This window comes from Canis lupus, chromosome 15 (genome assembly GCF_048164855.1).
Source record: "Canis lupus baileyi chromosome 15, mCanLup2.hap1, whole genome shotgun sequence".
Taxonomy (NCBI): domain Eukaryota; kingdom Metazoa; phylum Chordata; class Mammalia; order Carnivora; family Canidae; genus Canis; species Canis lupus.
This window is the reverse complement of record NC_132852.1, coordinates 47,797,948-47,810,395: the sequence shown is the minus strand read 5'-3', so window position 1 is coordinate 47,810,395 and position 12,448 is coordinate 47,797,948. Positions and strand designations below refer to the sequence as shown.

General features: G+C 58.6%; 1 protein-coding gene across 2 annotated transcripts; it reads right to left on the bottom strand.

The window, feature by feature from the left end:
• Positions 1–933: 933 nt before the first annotated feature.
• On the bottom strand, positions 934–10,409 carry YKT6 (YKT6 v-SNARE homolog). Of its 2 annotated transcripts, none has more exons than XM_072777181.1 (7): positions 10,151–10,409; positions 8,092–8,174; positions 6,415–6,515; positions 5,258–5,362; positions 4,900–4,965; positions 2,928–3,029; positions 934–2,319 (listed from the first exon to the last, which is right to left on the bottom strand). In XM_072777181.1, exons 1-7 carry the CDS (start codon positions 10,252–10,254, stop codon positions 2,284–2,286), a joined length of 597 nt encoding a protein of 198 aa, XP_072633282.1. In that variant the 5' UTR covers positions 10,255–10,409; the 3' UTR covers positions 934–2,283. The 2 variants fall into 2 exon arrangements, with proteins under 2 accessions (XP_072633282.1, XP_072633283.1); XM_072777182.1 differs by lacking the exon at positions 10,151–10,409 and adding an exon at positions 9,621–9,839.
• Between the last annotated feature and the right edge of the window lie 2,039 nt (positions 10,410–12,448).

Genomic DNA, 12,448 nt, shown 5'->3' with positions numbered 1-12,448 from the left:
CAGGCGAGGGCTGTGGTAGCTGGCCTGTGCGCTGCTGGCCCTTCCCAAGGCCATGGACCAGGCAGCCTGCCCTTCTCGCTGGATCCCCAGGCCCTGCCAATGCTGGTCTGTACCTCACGTGCTTCCCTGGGACAGAGATGTGGGCTTCAGAACCATCCTAGGTACGACACTCATGTCCAGTTGATTCCTGGTAAGAGGGGTGGCCCAGGGGTCACTAGGACAGGAGGCCCTGGACCAGCTTCTTGGTCCTGGCAGGTGCTCAGGAGGGCGGGCTGTGCCAGGGAGCACACAGGGGACCCAAGCGTGGGGCGAAGATCTAGGACACGGCAGTCGAGCGTGCATAGTATCTAGGGCTCCACTCTCCTATCAGCTGTAACCCGAGGCAGCTTTCCAGGCCAGACCTCCCTGTGGGCACTCCCTGCAGCCCCGCCCCCAGGATCCCGAGCCCTGAGGTGTGCTGTGGGACCGGAGCGCAGGGTGGGTGGGGAACCCAGCCAGGTCAGCGAGATAGCCTTTGGTCACTTCGCTGGCACCTGTAGTGAGCGAAGCTCCCTGGGCCTCAGGAGACCCCATACCTCAGCAGGTCCTCCCGCCAGAGATCCCAGGCTGCCTCACATCCAGGCACACCAACGAGGCTGAAAACAGGGCCCAGAGGCAGCAGTGAAACAGGCAGAAAGGTCTCCAGACCCTCTGATCATCAGCCCCCGGGGTCATTCTCTAAAGTGGAAGCAGATGGAAGACTCTCCAGTCTGCATGGCCCCCATGTCCCAAAGGGTTTCCATACGTGCGGCCTGGGCTGCGAGGCAGCTCCCCAGGCTGCCTCCCCTGGACGGGCACTGCCCCAGGAGGCCCTGCACCCCACAGGCGCACTCAGGGAGGCACAGGCTTCCCGGGGTAAAGGGGCCCCTGAGGCTCAAACAAAACAAAGGACAATTTTGGAATCTCAAAAGACAACTTTATCCAGAGAAGAACTTTTCGAACAGAACAGTTAGGTGGCAGTTATTAAAATACACTCTTTGCCCAGTGCTTCCAAATGAGACACCATCAACTGGGGAAATGCTGGCTGGGGCCTGAGCCAGCCCCACAGGTCCGCACCTCCACCCCCAGCTGCTCCGCAGAGACCTCCCAAGTTGGAGTCGTCACAGCCCCCCAGCACGGGGGAGCAGATTGGGTCTGTACATTCCGGGGGGTCCCTTGGGCAGGCTGTTTTAGGGGCCAGCACAGTGCCCAGGGTGAAAGGCCAGCCAGCAGGTAAACCTGTAGGGTGGGGGTCCTCAGAAGCCGCGAAGGTCCCACTTTCTGGTCTAAGGTATTCAAGGCCTGGCCCTCTCTGAGGGCAGCAGGACCTCCTGGGTAGGCCAAGAACCAGCATGCTCACGGAAGGACCTCCCAGGATGGGACCATATGCTAGCACCCCAGCAGGGGCTTCTGTGGGTACCAGGTCCCAAGGGCCTGTCATGAGCTCACGTCCTCAGGACGCACTGCAGAAACGTGGCAGTGCAGTCTGAGGGAGTGGGCAGGTCTCGGGGCCGGGGCTGGGACTGGCGCTGCTGGGGGGCTCTCAGCAGTGCTCCTGTGGGGGCCAGACCGGGCATGGGGCACTGGGAGTTCTAGGGATGGCTGGCATCTGGTCTTGCTAAGGCACGCAGGCCCCGGGCGGCCGCTAAGACAATCCTGTTGCCAGCGATGAGTGAACATAGGTCAAGAGAGATGTACACAGTACTGTGACCCGGAGGTCAGAGCCGAGCTGCACGTCTGGGCCGATGCCCCCCACTCCACACCCCTCAGGCATCTCTGTGCAGCCTGCAGGTGGGTGCCCTTAGCAGGGGCCAGGAGAGCATCAGCATCCGTGCAGCCTGTCTCCCCCGGCCCTGCCATCAGGGCTCAGCTGGGCTTAATGCAGGGTTAATAGTCAGTGCACGAACACAAGTGCAAGGTGGACGGAGACCCGAGGCTGGCTCCGACCTCCCTGGGGACCTCGCACAGCTCGGGGGCCCACGGGTCTTCCCAGGGGTCAGAAATGAGCCCTTCAGCATTGGTGTGAGTCACTCAGAGTTTATGGTTTCATCTGGCCGGAGAATACAGCTTTGGGACCCTCGAACAACCTTTCCAGAGATCGGCAGACATGTGAATGTGAATGTTTTCCCCCAGCCCGCCCCCGGCCCTCAGGTCCTGCCAGGAGCCCCACAGTGAAAGCAAGATCTGTCCCCATGAGGGTCTTCCCACGCCGGCTCTGCTGCAAACGGCCAGGGCATCGGACACAGGGGCCTCCGCGGGCTGCTGTCACATGATGGCACAGCACGAGTTCTGTTTCCGGGCCTAGACAGAGACAATCTGGAGCTGGAGAGGCGGAGGCGGCTGGCAAGACCACTGCGGCACCCATGGCGGGGGAGGGGGAGGAGGCAGGGGCTGCGGCCTGGGCTGGGAATGCTGGGAGCAGCCCAGGCGGCCAGGAGTCTAACGGCCGGGAGTCTAACGTGGCGCCAGCCTGTTCCCCAGGGCGACCCAACCCCATGCCTGGAGGTCATACTTAGGATGTCTTCCCTCTCTCACTCTGGGTTCACAGATGCCCCCTAATCCCACTGGCCATTGCCCTCCCAGGCTCACAGGAATGCCAAGGTGTGTGAACAGCCCTGCCACTGTCCACTCCAGCCAACCACTCTGTCAGAGGGAAACAAGAGGCGGAAGGGCCTCTCTGGGAAGACTGGAGGCCTCCTGAGCAGGCAGCAGGAATGGGGCGAAGCCCTGGGCATAGGAGAGCAGCCCGGAGCAGGGTGGAATGAATTCTGCCCACCGCAGCTTCCACAGTGCCCAAGGGACCCTCCACTACTGCTGGATCTGGGCCACCCCCTCTGCTCTCCCCACACGTCACTGAACGTCCTGACAGCTCCCCCAGGGCATAGCTCCCGCGGACAGCCAGCACTCACTGTCTTATAGAAGGCTTTAGACTGTGTTCCCAGCACTTCGGATTTGGACACCAGGTCATCTAGCTTCTCCCCTCGCTCCAGCAAAGACTCCATGGTGTTGTGCTGGACAAAGGCATAAAGAAAGAACACTCTGTTGGTCATGAAGCAAGTGGCCACGAGCCCTGCAGCTCGTGGAAAAGCGCTTCTCCTTTGGGCTCTTCCCCCACGCAAACTTCGGGGGCGTCCCAGGTGGAACAGGACCCTGTGACCGTCCTGGGGAACTGCCATCAGATTCACACAATGCTATAGGAGAGGTCGCTTACACCCACATTTACACACATGTATACCTACTGCGCCCCACACCCTGCAGGGGCCCGTGTTCCAAGGTCAGCATTCAGGGAGCGCCCGCACCCACAGGCCTGTCCTTGGGGTGAAGGGATGAGGCACTCCCAGCAGCCCTAAGTCCTGATGCCATCGGGAAGTGGCTGGCTCGCTTCCAGCATGGATGGCCATTGCTGGAGCAGCCACAAGGCCCTCAGAGGCCTCACTGGAGCAGGTATCTAGGTACATAAACATGACCTGACCCAGAACGAGGAAATAAGTGAACGCGTCCTTTCTACACAGAGCTCAACAACTCAGGTTCCCAGCACAAGCAACCGAGGGTAAGACGTGACTGGGAAGAAAGGCAGCACAACCAGTAATCCCATTTCTGCAGGCACACTGAGCCAGGGAGGACGATACCCCCAACACGCGCAGTCAGAGAGGAATGACACAGCGGACACACCGCAGCTCTGCACAGCCCAGGGGTTCCCATAGCCACAGCTCCTCGAGAACACGCAGAGAAGCCCATGCAAAGACCTGGAGACACCCAAAGACTCTCACAGCTCATTCTCAGTCCTAAGCCCCAAAACTACATCATTAGAGCTCGATGCCTGCAGCCCCCCCACCAGTTTCTATGTAATGTGCTTCCTGGTGCCACCCAGGCTGGCATCCGACCCTGGGACACAGTGCTGAGCATGAGGACCAAGCCTGAGTCAGCAGGAGTTTCACGTCGAGCAGGGTTTTTCCGGGCACCTTTGTGGAGCTATCTACCCACTTAAGGTTCATTAGCTGCTGGGCACTGGCATCCCACACATCCACCATCGCACCAGGAACAGGGTGGGTAGGGACAAGCTCTTGGTCCTGAGGGCTCATATGCCTGGCAGTCAGGGAGTCATGGGTGCTGGCTAAGACCATGCAGGGGCGTCCAGGAGGCCTGTTCCTGGGGCACTTGCACGGGAGCCAAGCAGGAAAGGAAGAGGCCACGAGACCCTGAGGCTGTGCCAGGGAGTGTGCACTGGACCCCACAGCTTTCCTGAGGGCTACTGATGGACGGTAAGCAGAAGAGCCACAGAGGGGTGGCTACGGTGCAGACACACTGGGCAAATGTGAAAAGACGGCTCCAAGTGAAAGGGGGGTGGGGGGAGAAAGGAAGTGGGGGGGAGGGAGAGAGGTGGGGGAGGGGAGGGACGGAAGCTAAAGCAGCAGCTACAGACCAGCAGAGTGCTCAGGTACGACAGGGGGCTCCCACTCTCCTCAGGCCTGAGGACCCTAGGTCTGTGTTTAGTGAGTAGGGGCGGCTTCTCCCGCCCCCACAGCCCACACCCTGTGAGGGAGGCAGCAGGAATGGCAGGGAAGCAGAGCCACGGATCAGAAACCATCACGACTGGTAACCGCCCAGAACAGGGAGAGATCAGGGGCCACAACAAGGTCTCGGCTGAGGCCCTTGGGCAACAGGTGTTGAACTCAGATGGGTGCAAGCAGCACAGACCTGGAGGCGTCTAGGTGGTCTGGCTCTGAGGCCTCGGACACTCAGGAAGAGGTGGGCACCACCCCTCTCAGCCTAGCGCTGGCATGAGGGCTCCCCCAAGCCCAGACTGTGTGCCCAGTGGCTGGCTGAGATTTCCACCCCCACTCCTGGCTCTAGGATGCGCTCGCCCCTGCTCCTGCTCACCAGAATGATTTTGGTCTCGTCCAGCTCAGCCTGCACTTTAGTCATGGGGTCAGCTTCTCGGGGGTTCTAGGAAAGAGCCAAAAGTAACATCAGGAGGAGAGTGACCACCTGGAGACAAAGCTCAAACCAAACAAACCGGACATGTGGCCACGTTCACAGACCACAGGCTGCTCAAACACATGGCAGAGAAGGGAAAGCCCATCACGGAGCTCGGTTCCAGGTCTTACGTGCATCCCTGCATGTTTCACAGCGACACCGACACTAAGGCTGCCAGGAAGTTCCCCCACAGCCATGACCTCCAGGGCTGCTGGCTTTGCTGTACCACACAGCCTCTCCTGGAGGCTTCTGTACACCCTACCTGGTATCGACTCAGGTGGCCATCTAGGGCGGTGTAGTGGATGCTGGCAGGGGACCCGATAGGCCACTCTATCCTGTCCACCTGCTTGGAGAATTCGTCTAGAACCTGCAGGACAAAGGGACACATCAGTATCCGCGAGACCTGAAGAACACCTTGCTCAAGAGAGGCAGTCAGGGCCATGGGTGGAGGGAAGAGGAGGATGGCTCATGGCCAGGGGCAAATCTAAGTTCAAGTATTTAAAATCTATGGAAATTGGGACGCCTGGATGGCTCAGCAGTTGAGCATCTGCCTTTGGCTCAGGCCCTGATCCTGGGATCCAGGACTGAGTCCCACATTGGGCTCCTTGTGGGGAGCCTGCTTCTCCTTCAGCCTATGTTCTCTGTGACTCTCTCTCTCTCTCTCTTTCTCTCATGAATAAATAAAATCTTTAAAAAAATAAAAATAAAAAATAAAATCTCTGGAAATTAAGCACCAAGTATATCTAAACTGAAATGAACCTTGTCTGGAAAATAAAAGTATCAAAATTTTAAGCTACATATTTCCCCTTTTATTAGGTCACATGATTCTAGAAAAGAAAGTACTGGCCCTCTCATTTCCCAGAACAATTCTTCAAAAATGGAGCAAGATTTTTTGGATTTAAGCAACCAGCAGATTTCATGTGCTTATGGGTGTCAGTGCTTGGGGGCAGCAGGGGCCAGCATCCTCGAGGGGTTTATGACAAGCACCCCTCAAAGAACTGAAGAGCATGGAGGCACTAAGCCCCGTGCTGGTGCTGGTGCCGGCCCCATGTGGGGGACAGGAACACCCGGGGTGTGCAGGGATGACCTGACGGAGGGTGGTCGCCACAAGACAGAGCACAGCGTTGGCTGTGGCTCGGAGGGCAGAAGCAGAACAGTGGCCAGAGCAGCAGCCAGGGCTGAAAGTGCAGCCACAGGTGACCCGAGGGCCTGTCCCAGACACAAGCAGGATGAGGGGCAGAAATCAGAGCCAGTGAAGGAAATGGGGAAGGGATCCCAGACCGTCTCCTGGTTTAGGGCAAGAAAAAAACTGAAAATAGGTTGATTTTAGACACACTAATACACTACTCCCTCCCTTATACCTCGCGCTCTGCCCACACCTGTCCATCCAAGGCCCGCTTGGCCACAGCGCAAACTCACCTTCTCCAGCAAGGTAAAGGCCACCCGGGATGGATATTCGCTGTCAGCAATGACCACTCCTGCCAGACTGTCGTTTCGCACATAGACGTGGCACAGGTATTCTAAGGAGAGGATAGACACGCGGAAGGGGAAGTGAGAGTTTTGGCCATTTCACCCTGATCATCAAAGTGTCACAATGCTGAGCTCTTGCCCTGTGGGTCAGCGAGACTCACACAGGACAGCACGGGAGGGAGTGCTGCCACCAGCACGGCCCAACAACCGCTTCAGACAAGTCAATGCCCAGAGACCCTGTGTGCAAAGCCAGGGTGTAAAGGAGCCCCAGGGGTGCAGGAAACCTCCCAGGGGATGCAATTCCAGGCACATTTCCCAGTTAGATCCTGGAGCCCCAGCAAGGCTCAGCTCTGTCTAGGGGGTTGCACCTCTGATGCTCTGGCCTGTTCTCGAGCCAAGGAGACCCCAGACGAGTACAAAATGAGAGTGGCCTGGCCTCGCATCAGGAAATCGGGACATCAGGTTTCCTTCTTACAGCAATCCTGGCCCGTCCCCTGCTGTGGTGGGCTGGGGAGGTGAGGGAGGGAGAGAACAAGGAAAAAGAGAGGAGAGAAGGTCCATCTGCAAACAAATGTTCTCCAGCATTGCTGTGTGAAAGTCACTGAGTTATCTAAAGGCAGAGAGTGTATGAGTGCTTCTGAAAAACAGTCACCATTCCTGCTATGAATTTTTGTCCCTTTCAAAATAATCCAGACAGGATACAGCTAATCGTTCCCTCATGGAAAAAAGAACCTAAGGATTACACCTAACAAATAAGAACCTTCTTGTTCGGACAACACTCACGCAGAAGAGCCTGATGCTAAAGCTGGAGAAACGGGGAGATGGAGAGACCGCGAGCTCATGTCAGACTAGGGCAGCGATGGACAAAAGCAGGGCCACCGCTGCCCTCTGGACTCTGTCTACGATCCCAAGCAAGCAAGGCTCAAGCGTGCAGCCCAAGCACACACACTCCCCACAACCAGAGAAGCTGGCTCAGAGCCGCAGACACGGCCAGATCTGCCAGCATTCACAGTCCAATGTCACCTCTGGGGTGTGGGCAGGACAGGGAAGCTGTGTAGGGGACCCCAACCGGGGCCTGACGGGCATCTGCATAGACACACTGCCTCCAGGGCCCATGCAGGCTATCCCAGGGAGCTTGCCATGAGCTGTCTGTGAGCCACAGCTGTCCTTCTTGACCTGTCCGTGTCACACAGGCTTCGCACGGGAAACCTGAATCATGAAAACGTGAACATATCGGTCAAGAAGAAAACAGAGTTTTTTGATTCCTGGTGAAAAACCTGCGGAGCCCAGGATGCAGTGTTACGTCAGCAGGGCTGGCTGGGAATCCTTGTTTGTGATGCGTACAACCCTGGAGGGAAAGCAAATTCAGGAAGGCCACTCCCTGCTGCACAAGAGCCAGACCCCAATCTGAAGAGAGTCTAAGCTTTGGGGTAGAAGCTTAATCAGGCCGCTGAAACATCAGCACCAGGCAAGGAAGCATGCGTGACCAGAACAGAGAGAACGCAGAGGCAACAAGCCAGCAGAGTGGGGTCCTGGCAGTCGTGGGCGGGGCAGTGTGTACATGGAGAGCCACAGGTGTCCGGGCAGACGGGGGCTGCATGTGCACGAGGCGGCAGGTCCTCTTACCTTGTTCTTTGACAGAAGCTCTGCTGCCTTTCGCTGAGCGCTCCACAATCAGCTGACTCGTGAAGGTCATGAACTCCTGAACACTAAAAACATAACACATATTACCTATTCCTGTCACCCTGTCCCCAGCACAATGGAAGGTGACCTCTGAGCATAGACACCAAGGGGCCACTGCTTCTTGGGCTCATTCCTTTCCCTCTCAACCTTAGTGACAAATGACAGACACTGTTTTGTTACAGATCCTCACGGCCATTCAAACTACACCTGCTCACTACCTCGTTCACCAGGGCAACACACTTCCAGACCCGCGGGGACTTCCTACAGGATTGACTCAAGAGAACACTGAGGGCAGAGCAGGATTTAGGAAGCAGGAGCAGCAGAGCTGGCCTGTGCACGCCACACGCTGCCACGTGACCCATGTCCACCGAGAACACAGCTACAGCACAGAACATGCATGGCCTGGGGCGTGCTGTCTCATCCAGGGCGTCTGGAAGGGAGACGCTTGGCCAAGAAGGAAGTGATTTGTACAAAGGCCAAGAGGGAAGAGGGCACTCATGGGTGCAACAGAGAGATGAGGCTAGAACGGGACAGTCACAGGTGATGGCAGTGGAGCCCAAGGAACAGGGGCTAACATGACTCTCTGAGGGTCCCTCTGACCAGTGTACGAGGGGCCACACAGAAGAGGGAGGACCTCTGGCCACAGACCCATGACCTCCAATCCCGGTACTGACTGCCCCGTGCCTCCCCCACAGCCGCATACGGTCTGTGCGTACCACAGTCCGCACCATACCTGGTGCTCAGTACCGAGGGTGTAGTGTGATCACAATCATCCCATAGGGAACAAGGCTCCAAACAAGGAAGTCTTTGCAATAAAACCAGGCAGAGACACAGCCCGACTCCACGTAGACACGGGAGGACTTACATTCATCGTGAGAGTCAGCGCGAGAAAAGCAGGGGACCCGTGTGAAGGTTTTGTAGCTCGAGGTGGGCAGAGGGGTAGCTCGAGGCCAGAGGTCGCGGGGCCACCACCTGCGGCTCTATGAGGTGCGCTGGGGAGGGCTCCAGCGCACCGTGTTGTGTGAATCCTCAAACACACAGGGTACCCTACGCCAGAGACGCAGAAGTCCCACCCTGGAACCTCTGAGCACCCTGGGTGCACACGGCCAGGTGGGCAGCAGCCGTCCCACCGCAGAAGAGCAGGGAGCGGGACACGGGGCAGAGGCTGTGCTAGGAACCAAAGCATCAAGACGTCGCACCCGGAATGACCCAAAAGCAGCAGAACGTTTCCACGCGGCCGCCACGGAACTGTTCTAGGTCCCGCCTGCACAAGGCTCCCGAGCGACCAGCAGCAGTGGACGCGGCGCCAGACGGCGGCGGCCCGGGGCCCGGCTCGCACTACACGGGCCTTCTGCTCCTGGCCCTTCCACGGCTCCGGACTCGCTCCTTCTTGCAGTCACGGTGGCCAGGAAGCCCTACACACCCCAGCTTCTCTCCAGACCCTCCGCGCACACCCTCCGGCGCCATCAAACCTCAACCAGGAGAAAGCATGGCATTTGGGTTCGAGCGCTGGCCGGCTGCGCGTCATTCCTGCGGCCTCGGTGACTGCATCACAGCTGATGCCGGTCCCCCAGGGCGACAGGCGCTGCCTCCAGGGCGGCCACACGAGGCTGCGGAGCTACCGTCGCTACAGAAGGCCGCCTACGGCTCACCGCGGCGGGACGGAACCGGCCGCTCCTCAAAGTCCCCTTGAAACGTCACCACGACGGCAACTGACAAAACGTGTTCCCCCACGGCGGGAACCTTTCCCCCGTGGGCGCAGGCGTCCCCGCAGGTGCGTCTACACACCGAGACACAACCCCCCCCCCGCCCCGCCCTCCTCCGCAGCGCCCAGCGCCCTCGAGCCCCCGCCCCAGGCCCCGCCCCCCAGGGGCCCCAGACCCCCAGGCCCCGCCCCAAGCCCCCTGACCTCCAGGCCCCGCCCCAAGCCCCCCGACTCCCAGGCCCCGCCCCCGGGCCCCGCCCCCCGCCCCAGTCGCGGCCTCGCCCCCGGCCCGCTCACCTGGACCTCTGGAAGAAGCTGAAGGAGGACACGTCGTACGCGGCTTTGAGCAGCACCGCCTTGGGTTCGCCTTTGTACAGGACGCTGAGGCTGTACAGTTTCATGGCGCCGCGCCCTCGGGCCGCGGGCCCGGCTCGCAGGCAGCAGCGCGGCCGCCGCCCCCGGGGACCACCGCAGGCTGCTGACGGGTCGGACGCCGGCTTCCCCTACTGGCTCGGGGTCCACTTCCGGTTCCGGCCAGGGGCCGCCGCCCGAGCCCCACGGAGGGTTTTCGTGCCCCGGATGCAGAGAGGACCGGCCGGAAACACGCAGGCGGTGGGGGCGGGGGCGGGGGCGGGGGCGGGGATGAGGGCAGAGGCAGCGCAGCGCATGCGCATAAGCCGGCCCCGCCCCTCTGGTCTGTCCAAGGCTCCGTCCTCTCCCTCCTGCTGCATCCCGGGTCCTCCCAGGCCTCCCCCTTCCCTCCTCCCTCCTGGGGTGTCCCGTCCACTGCAGGACTTCCCCCTCCCTCCTGCTGTATCCCATCCCCTCCCACGTGTCCCCCGCGTCCTGAGCCCTCTGGGGACTCCCCCCTCCCACTTGGGGTGTCCTGAGTCCTCCCGTTTTCAAGCTCTCCCTCCCTCCCAGACTGTCCTGAGCTCTCCCGGGCAGCTTCGGGGAACACACCCGGAGCAGCACCCACACGCTCAGAAAGGAGCTTTGATTGAGTGGGGGGAGTGACTGCCTTCCTGTGTTTTGTAAATCAAATCTCCTTTAACGCAAAGCGCAGGAAATTCTTCTTCTGGAGGCTCCTGCAGCATGTGAAGCTGTATTGTAGTCCTCGCCAGCTCATCCTCCTGTAGGAGCAGCCCCTGTCTGCACAGGACCCCTCAGCACGAGCCTGCGGGGTCGGGGCTCCCTGGGCCTGCCCACCAGCTGTCTAGGCACTGACGAAAGAGGCAAAGTGCTGACTTCAACGGTAGCAGAGACACATCGCCTCCAAGGGCAGAGCATCCGCCCCTCACTTGGGGAGCAGCTTGGCTGGTGGACGGGGACTCAGAAGGCCTCCTTTGCCTTGAGATGTTGAAATAATGCTTTGCCGATGGGTGGGGATGAAGGAGGCACAGTTGCATAAGAACTGCATCTTGCCTGTTTCTTGCTTATTAAATGGTAGGATGTAATCTGCCCCCACGGGACACATAAAGGACCTTAGTCTTTGGCAGTTGGCACTAAGCTGACACGTTCGCTATGCTAGAATCAGCCAGAGCTGAGACGATGGGAAGAGCCAACAGCATCAGTCTACACCTAATCAGGGTTTCTCAGCTTTAGCACTATTAATAGTTTGGTTGGATACTGCGGGCTTGTCCCAACAGTTGGGAGCCGTCCCAGGCACTGTAGGCAGCATCTCAGGCCTCATACCCAAGTAGCACCCCATGCCATCTGGGAACCAAGAGTGTCTGCAGACGTTTGCAAAGGTGCCCTGGGGAGCAATGGTTTATAGAAAAATGTTTGTATGTCTAAAGGAGGGGTCCTGGCACCTGCCCCCTCACTCAGCACCTCCCTCACCAGCCCCCTTCCCTGGGTATTTTCAAGTGCAGAGTGTGAAGAGGGCTCTTCCACATGCCCCTGTTTGGGTGTGAAACATCAAGAACAGACACCGGCCAAGGCCAGACCTGTGACCCATGATAGGGCCATAGCATCAGGCGAGGCAGGAGCCCGTGATGCTGTGCTAACACCATTGTCCTATAGGGGGCGGGTGAGCCCACTGCTGATGGAAATCCCTGGAGCCCCTTTTCCTTTGCCACTGAAAGTTCTTCAAAGGGACCAGGAGGACAGTTCTTGCTTGGAATCGATTTAAGTGTATTCACAAGTCACATACTAGTGGATGTCTTACAGTTGGTCGTATACCAAGCACTTTCCACGTGCTTGGTATTCATTCAGCGCCTCACAGAACAGAGAGGTTTCATCATCACCTTACAGACACAGAAACGGATTCAGATCAAGGAAATTGGTAGAATGGCGAGACACATGTCAACACCACACCTGGCACCACCCAGCTCCCCTCCCAGAGGCTCTCTGCCCTCCTCTCTGGCCCAGCCCTGCCTCCACCGCTCCAGCTATGTGGGTACAAACTCCCCAATCTCAGCATCCAGCTTCCATTCCACCACTTGACTTGGATTCAGTCCCAGCATGACCAGAAGCCCCCAAAGCATAAAGGTGAACAAAGCACTAACCTCTCTGTCTCTCTTTTTTCATCTGTAAAGCTGGAGATATAACCCTTTCCATCGATGTGATGCTGGGAATGGTAAGACACTATAT